The sequence below is a fragment of the Buteo buteo genome, chromosome 30 (assembly GCF_964188355.1).
Source record: "Buteo buteo chromosome 30, bButBut1.hap1.1, whole genome shotgun sequence".
NCBI classification, from domain to species: Eukaryota; Metazoa; Chordata; class Aves; order Accipitriformes; family Accipitridae; genus Buteo; species Buteo buteo.
In genome coordinates, this window is record NC_134200.1 from 1871384 (window position 1) to 1880369 (window position 8986).

The 8986-nt window shown below is 50.7% G+C and overlaps 1 protein-coding gene across 1 annotated transcript; it reads left to right on the plus strand.

The window, feature by feature from the left end:
* Window positions 1-205: 205 nt before the first annotated feature.
* Window positions 206-6662, plus strand: LOC142025869 (olfactory receptor 14J1-like). The gene is made up of 2 exons (XM_075018554.1): window positions 206-217; window positions 5652-6662. Exon 2 carries the CDS (start codon window positions 5724-5726, stop codon window positions 6660-6662), a length of 939 nt encoding a protein of 312 aa, XP_074874655.1. The 5' UTR covers window positions 206-217; window positions 5652-5723.
* The last annotated feature ends 2324 nt before the right edge of the window (window positions 6663-8986 follow it).

Here is an 8986-nt window from a genome sequence, read left to right on the forward strand (position 1 = left end):
TGTTGACACACCCAATCCTTAGAGGACCCGAACACGGGCCAGAGTACATGAGGATTGTTGAGAGGTTTCTCACCCCAAATCTCAATACAATAATTAGTCATCTTTTCCTTAGACTTATCCTTTCTCTTTCGTGAACTGTCCCAATATCTTATCATCAGGCCTAAGGGACTATCAGGGGGTATGTTTGGTAACTTATTTTTCTTCCTTATTTTTATGGGTCCAGAGGGCTTGCTTTTCCTCTGTCCCATCTTCCAAGGTGCCCTTATCCACACACACACTCACTTCCCCTCGGTCGTGACTCGCTCCCTCGCGGGCTACGAGAACTGCACTACTGGAGGGTCCGCACTCGTGTGATCTCAGAGAGACCTCTCACACAGTCGCACCTCGGGATAACCACCCCAACCAAACGGCTCACACTTTATATACTCACCCGCTCCTGGGTCTCCACTTGGTCTTCGTGCACAAAATTTAAGGGGTCCTGCAGGTTCTTTTGCTCAGTTATCGTAATTTAAAGGGGTTCGCGGGTCCAGGGTGTGGCGACGACACCTCCTCAAGATGGGGCTATCCAAGGATAGGTCGCCTCCCCGCTTGCGAGGTTCTGCACCAAAGAACCTGGATCTGAGTCACGGCACCAAATTTGTTATAAACGCTCGTGACAAATTGGAGGAGCCAATTTGTATTGGATAAAAAAATCGAATTTATTAGCAAGCGATAAGAGAGCAAAACAGCGCTGGGCAGCCGGGGAGGCAATGCTCCGCCACAAGCTCGCAACTTTAGGTTACAGTTACATTCCTTATATACATTTCATGTACCCCTTTCTTGTAAGTCTCCGCCTTGTCCTGCTTCTTCTTTCTTCACTTGTGCAGGTCTGTTACTATGCAGATTTGGTAGATCTTCTCAAGGATGAGTGTCCTTTGATGTAGAATGTCTTTTGATGTGGAGAAATACAGTCTTGGCAATTGCAGCTGTTGTCCTTCCTCTCCTTATCTAGTGAGTCATAGCCATTACTTTTTTCCCCCTTATCTAGTAAGTTATAGCCATTGGCCTCTTCCCGTGACCTTTACGCATCATTTAAGCAAGTCTTGTTATTTATACAAGGCATATGTTAACTCTCAATATGTCTCTTCCCCCTTCTCGATTTTATGAACAAAGTTAACCCGTTCATTACACTATGATTGAAACAATAGACAAAAGTATAGCCAAGCAATTAACTAGTAATTATTCATAAGTTTTGCAGTTCTTTGCTCTTACTACTAGATGTTCCTGTACGCTAGATGAGAACAATGCTGAAACTGACCACATGTGATTGAAGCTGCGTAAAGCTTCAAGATCAAAGAACAAGGACAAGAATAAAGACTTCAAGGACAGCCAGCAAGAACTTCAAACGGGTCGGTGGTCGCAAAAGCAGCCCTTCAACTCAAATGGATCCTTCATTGTGCATGATCGAATGTAGGCAGTACCAAGATAGTCAGTTGCAATCATTTTTATGTATATATATACTGATCTGATTAATATGCAATTAGTTATTCTGTGTAACCTGTTTGTGCTAAAGCTGTGGCATGCACGCTAGGGGGAATTATCCCCCGTGCATCCAGCACTGCAATAAAGAATGCCTGCTTTCTAAAACTCCAAAACAACTCTTAGAGAAGTTCTTCGACTGGCTTTCCGGTATCACAGGTGCTTATGTCACATGTGATTGAGTAGGTGACACGGCCCAGGTGATGGCAAACAGAGCTGGAGATGGAGGGGAAGAAGCTGGGGTGTTGGCAGTGAGGACACTCCTGCTGTGCAGGTGCTTATGATGTCACTAGTGGCTGAGTAGCTTATAGAGCTGGAGCATGTAACTTGTTCGTGCAGCAGCTTCTGATGTCACTGGTGGCTCTGTAGCTCTTTGGGCAGGATAATGCAGATACTGAAAGCATGAACAAGCCCCTAAAGAAGTGGAAGGCAGAAAAAAACCCCAAGATTCTGGGGGTGTTGGAGGCCACACTGCGGGCCAAGACTGACAAAGCCATCTCTCTCCCTGCACTCACTCGTGTCTCCCAAAACGTTCTCACTTCCCCTGCAGTAATGAGACCTCACTCCAGGAGGTTCATGCATTCTCCAGGCTCATGGATGTTTCCTGAATTCCAGGCAAGTGTGGGTAGTGAAGGAGAGGAGGACAGGAAGGTCGGCTCACGGGCCATGAGGAGCAGTGTTCAGCCACCCCCAGCAATGGGCACTCCCCATCTGCCAGGCTGAGGCATGTTCCCCTGATGGAACATTCTCATGTAACCCCTGGTTTGTGCAGGGTCCTGCAGCCACACTCCCAGGGCACACCTACTCCTCCTCCACCTACAGACATCAACTGCTTTCCATTGCTGGGCTCAGGCATGGTTGTAAGGATCTGCTAAAGCCCTGAACCATCACTTGGATTCTCACTGACTTTCCTCCACCCTCTCTCACATCACTACACACCTCCAATCACTGCCTAATCACTACTGAAAAGTTAAGCAGCTCTCAAGGCTTTCCTCAGGTAATGACCATGTTTCTCCATTCATAGATACGAGAACGACCAGTGGAGGAAACACCTCAAGATGTGTGAGGGGAGGACCTCTCTGAAGCACCTCTGTGCTCTTGGAGGTCTGAGTGCTTCTGCAAGTCTCCAGGAGTTCATTTGGTGCCATGAATTTGGTGTTCCTTTCTTGTAACACAAAGCCTTTTGCTGATCCAGACACCCTCAGGGTGGCCGATTGTACCACAGCACTTCTTCATGTCCAAAAACTTAAGTTCTTTAATTTCATTAATTCTGTAACCCAATGTGGGGCTGAACATGAGACAACAGCCAATATTGTCACCAAGATCTAGTAAATGCAAAACGATGAAGAAGAGCTCTCCCTATGGCACATGACTCCATTCCATCGGAGGAATAGCTCCATAGGCCACCCTGAACATCATGAGGAGGGACAGGTTCCACTGCCTTTAATTTGGCATCAGCTGTCATTTCAGTTGGCCAAAGGAAATTCCCAGGAGCCACCAAGAAGAGGCGCTCAGATGTTGTCCTGTCTCTACATCTGCATGCACATATCCTTGATCTGTCTCTATTACCTGCACACCTCTCTGACCACCTCTGGCACCTCCAATGTCACCAGACATTTGCATATGAACACCTCACTCCTGGCCTCCATCACCATTAGTTAGCGTGGGAGCTGAGACAAGGAGCTGACACAAGGAGCTGACATGTAGGTGCCTCTTTAATGCAGACCTGCACTGAGGCAGGAGGAATCCCAGCTCCTGTGGGTTTGTGGTGGGCATGGGAGGGAGCTGAGTCCCCTTCCAGCCCCAGGACTACAATCCCAGCATGAGATGCCTCCATGGACTCAGCTGACTCCCTTCCCTCAGAAGGGGTTAACAAGATCCCTGCCTGTCAGTGTCTGCGTGTCCTGCCCAATGATGGCACAAGAAAGAGGCTGCCCAGGGAAGTGGTTCAATGGCCCTACGTGGAGGTATTTAAAAGACACGGTGTTTAGGGACATGGTTTAGTGGTGGACTTGCTAGTGTTAGGTTCACGGTTGGACTTGGTGATCTTAAGGGTCTTTTCCAACCTCAGTGATTCTATCATTCTCAGAAAAGTTGATTCTTGGACCCAAGTCTGTCTCTCAGCAGAGCAATGACCCTGCTGGAAAGCAGTGTCTCTCCCCAGGTGCGGGAGGGAACATCAGTGATTGCTTCAGCCTGTTTCCCAGCAGGTTCCCCTGGAGGCCCAGGGACACCTGGAGGGAGCCCAGAGAGGGAAGGAAAATTGTCACCATGGGCTGGTCCTCTGCTGCTGAGCTGGGCTGGGCTCCTGGGACAGAGGGAGCTCCTGGCAAGCAGGCAGCGCTGCAGAGAGACAGCTCTGCCCAGGAGCAGGGCTGGGGGCACTGCCTGCAGGCATCGAGAGGAGACCTGCAAGGCAGAGAGAGCTTAAAGGCAGCGTGGAGTGGGAGGATGCTGAGAGCTCACTGCGGGAGAAATCTTCACAGCCCTCTGCACGGTGAGTCTGTGAGTGCAGGGCAATAGAGCTTCAGTTCCTGCAGGGATCTCCGAACACTGGCACAGCTGACAGTGTGTGGGATCTGGCAGGGGGAATCTCTTCATTTCTCTGGCGCAGAGGAGAAGGGTGTGCTCCAGAGCAGGGCTTCCCTGCTGCCCTGTCAGAGGGACAGGGCATGAGGGCTGCCTTCTCCTGGCACCAGCTGCAGGGCTGTGAAGCCGGGTGTGCATGCAGGGGTGCCCAGGGCTGTCCTTCAGAGCAGGGTCCTGGTGTTTCAGGGGCTGAGTGGTGGAGCAGGGACTTTGCTGCCTGCCAGGGTCAGCACTCAGCCTGCGCAGGGAGCTCCCCATGACAGCGTGGGGAGAAGGTGTGGGTGAAAGAAACGACCCCTGGAAGGGCAGAGCAGGATGCTTCTGCTGTCAAGAGGGTGCTGCGTGGGTCAGGTTTGCTCAGCGCTCCAGCATAGCCCTGGGCATTTCCGAGGGGGACTTTCAAAAGCAACATTAAAGCAGCATTCTCCTGAAAGGTAAGGAGTTTTTGCTTTCAGTTTTTATCATCTTGGTGTGCGGGTGGGCAGTATAAGACTAAAATTTATTTGTCGCCTCTGGAGAAGGCACCGAGACCCCAGTTGTCCTTTGGACTTGTCTGAGGTGCTCCTTAGCCCCTGCACACACAGAGATGCCCCTGGACACTGCCCGGCTGCCAGGAGGGGTCTGCAGGGCAGAGCTGAGCACACAGCCAGTGGGATGGGGTCTGTGAGCAGGGACAGGGAGGAGACAAGGGGACAGAGAAGCAGCTGCTGACAGGGACAGGTCCAGGCAGCAGAGACAGGGGCAGGGAGTGAGACAGAACTGCTTCCAGAAATGACATGAGAGGGGGGATTCAGGCACCTCCCTGCCCTCAGTGGGGAAAAACCATGGTCTTTTGTCCCACCCAGCAGAGCCTCTGCCCTTACAACCATGGGGACTCAGTCACCTTCTCCGTGGCTTCAGCCCTGAAGAGAAGAAAATATCAAATGCTCTACCATCTGTCCCTGTCCTGCCTCCATTGGCAGCAGCAGTGTAGCATTTGTGCATTTTCTTCCTCCTGCCTCCGCTCCTCTTTTTATCACTGGACTGATGTGGGGGCGTGGGATTCAGGTGCACTTCACAGACCAAGCGTGTTGTCTTGCCATGCAGATTTGTCCATGGGATTAAAGTGTCTCAATCCCCTCCTAATTCCCAGGCTCGCAGTGATACAAATGACAAAACTCTCCTTTCAGGACACCCCATCTTTAAGACATTTGCTTCTTTCCCTGCCAAAAGCCCTCCTTAAGTGAGGGTGGGAAACTAGAACAAAATACACAACACAAAATCTCCTTGGATCTTCTCTGCTGTTGCCTGAATTGAGAGTGAAAATGCTGAAAAGCTCTGTGATATAACAAAGGATTTTATCTGTGTATCAGCCAATGTGCCTATTTACCTTCTGCTGTAGGGCAGAACTGACTCCCCTGTAGCCCACAGCAGAGCCCGCTGCTCCCAGTGGCACCCTCAGCCAGCACCAAGCATATGTCTCAAGAAAGGGACCTGCCAAAGGTCTTTCTGAAATAGGAGAGGCAGCTTCAGTGGTGTTTCTATGAGAAATGCATTAGGTTTAGCTCAGAGAAGTCTCTTCTAACTTGTCACTGTCTTTACCCTCTTGAACAGTGCCCCATGCCCAGAAGAAGCGAATGTCCAACAGCAGCTCCATCACCGAGTTCCTCCTCCTGGCATTTGCAGACACACGGCAGCTGCAGCTCGTGCACTTCTGGCTCTTCCTGGGCATCTACCTGGCTGCCCTCCTGGGCAATGGCCTCATCATCACCGCTGTAGCCTGCGACCACCGCCTCCACACCCCCATGTACTTCTTCCTCCTCAACCTCTCCCTCCTCGACCTGGGCTCCATCTCCACCACTGTCCCCAAATCCATGGCCAATTCCCTGTGCGACACCAGGGCCATCTCCTACTGGGGATGTGCTGCACAGGTCTTTTTCTTTGCCTTTTTGATCTCAGCAGAGTTCTATCTCCTCACCATCATGGCCTATGACCGCTACGTTGCCATCTGCCAACCCCTGCACTACGGGACCCTCCTGGGCAGCAGAGCTTGTGTCCACATGGCAGCAGCTGCCTGGGGCAGTGGGTTTCTCAATGCTGTGCTGCACACGGCCAATACATTTTCACTAGCGCTCTGTCAGGGCAATGTTGTGGGCCAGTTCTTCTGTGAAATCCCCCACATCCTCAAGCTCTCCTGCTCACGCTCCTACCTCAGGGAAGTTGGGCTTCTTGTGCTTAGTGCCTGTTTAGCCTTTGGTTGTTTTGTTTTCATTCTTTTCTCCTATGTGCAGATCTTCAGGGCCGTGCTGAGGATCCCCTCTGAGCAGGGACGCCACAAAGCCTTTTCCACGTGCCTCCCTCACCTGGCCGTGGTCTCCCTGTTTATCAGCACTGCAGTGTTTGCCTACTTGAAGCCCCCCTCCATCTCCTCCCCATCCCTCAATCTGGTGATGGCAGTTGTGTACTCGGTGGTGCCTCCAGCAGTGAACCCCCTCCTCTACAGCATGAGGAACCAGGAGATCAAGGATGCCCTGAGGAAAATGATGAACGGGTGCTTTTCAGAAGCAATTAACTGATTGTTTTCTTTTGCAGAGCATTCGTAATGTAACTCATTACAGGTCCAACCTGTCTTCTCAGATTCTTCATTGTGGTGGCAGTGGTGTTTTCTTTATTTTTCAAGTGATAATGTGCACAATGAAAGTTTATTATTCATCCCACTTCTAATTCACTGTCTACCTGTAGAATTTGACCCCGAGGCTGTGTAAATGAGGCGCAGTGCTCTCTCTGTATTTCAACACAATAAAGGACCCTTCAGTGACTTGTTTGCCGAGATCCTTCCTCTGAGATCTTGGTGAAGCTGCAGGGTATTGACTCTGTGCAGAGGGCAAGGGGAAAAGAGTCTCAGCACAGCAGCACTGCCAGGCAGCAGCAGCACTTGGTCTTCCCAGAGCTGCTCTCTTTCCACTCCCACACTCTCCTTCTGAGCCCCTGGCTCAGTGTAAAGGGCTGAGTGCTCTGGCAGCTCGGTCACAGTCCTGCTGTGTGGCACGACTCTCAAGGGAAATTCTTGGTTCTGAGGAATTGCTGTATTTACACTGGCTTTGTCACTCTGCCCCCTGATCCACTGGCCACTGGCCCAGGGTTCCCTCAGCTGCCTTCCTTGTGCTGACAACACATTTAGAGAAGCCCTTCTGGGTGCCCTCCCCACGCATGGTCATTTCCAGCCACTGCTGAGCTCTGGCTTTGCTGGCTCCATCCCCGCACCCACAGGCCAGGTGTCTGTCTGCTCCTGGGCAGGCTGTTCCCCCTCCAGCCTCCCTGCACTTCCTTCTGATGTTGGACCTCCTGAGTCAGGGGGGTCCCTGTTAATCTACGCTGACCTCTTGCCAGGCCCTGCTCGACTCCTTGTGCAGTCGCTTGGCTTCTACTCACTGCACATAGGACTGGCTTCTTCCAGGGCTTTGAGGCTGTTGTCCCTGAAGATCCAGGAAGGACTCACCTTGAGCTTTTTCCTGCAGGACAGCCCAAGCAGATCCTCAGCTAATGGAAATCAGCTCTCCTGCAGTCCTGCACTGTCATTCTGCTAGTTGTCCTACTTCTCCACCATCTCATGGTGGTAGCAGCTGTTATAAATTGAGACCACAACGGACTATAATCCAATTAAAATTTATTAATTGTAGCAAGTAGGATAGGAGCAAAGAACAGCGCTGGACGGCAGGGGAGTCTGCGCTCCGCCGACTGCCATAACTAGCACATTCACACCCCTTGTTTTTATAGTTTTAGTCCTTAGGTTTTTAATTATCTCATACATATTACAAAACTTGAGCTCCTGGTTGGTGCTTGCAATCTTCCCGCAACGTGCGCATTCTTCAGTTTCTCATATCTTCTTTCTCAATCTTTATCTTGTTCTTTTCGCAGGCACAGTTCTTGTTTGACCTATCTTTGTTTCAAGTGTCGGGAAATTGCTCATATCTCCTTTCCCAATCTTTATCTTGTTCTTCTGGCAGGCACAATTCCTGTTTGACCTATCTTTGTTTCAAGTGTCAGGAACATTTTCTTCACATTCCTCACAATAATCAGTACATCCCCACACATATCAGTAAAATCGTTAGTACATCCTTATTGCTTAACCCGAGGGTTTAATTAACGGTTAATTGTTACAATATAAAGATGAATTAAAATTAACTGGTTTCAGTAACAAAACGTATTTCCCAATTACTCATTCTTAGCTTTGATAAACAATCTTTGCCCCACATTTATCACACAGCCATGGCAGCAATCCTCCTCCTTCCCATCCCAAGCCAGATCCACCCTGTCTGTCAGGAAGACACCAGCCCTAGACAGCTCATTGAGTATCTCTGTCAAAATGCTGTCTTTTGCACCCTGCAGGAATCTCCTGGCTTGCTTGTGCCCAGCCCTGCTGCCCTCCCAGCAGACTGTGGGGTGCTTCAACTCTCCATGTCATTGAGGTCCTGTGACCATGAGGCTTCCTCCATGGCAAGGCTCTGTGCACGCCAGCCTCCCCTTTGCACAGAGCAAAGGTCCTTGAGGTCATCAAGGACACCAGGTGGGAAGGTAGCAGAGAAATGACTGGGCCCTTGCTGAGGCCCTGCCCTGGGGTGAAGCCCTCTGTATGTGACATGGGCAATTATAGGGCATGGCAGGAGAAATTGTGGGATGTGACAGAGAAGAGTGTGAGAAGGGACCAGCGGTATGGGCAGCACCCTGTGTCCTGGCTGGGTCTCACAGGTGGCTGCAGATCTGAGAAGTGGCCAAAGTGCACAGAGAGGAGCACCGGGGACCTTCTGGGCAGTCTTGTCTTGCAAGGCCATCAGTGCCTGGGGAAGCCATCAGGGATGCCCTTGAAGTCCCAGAGGACCAAGGCAATGGTGTCCAAACT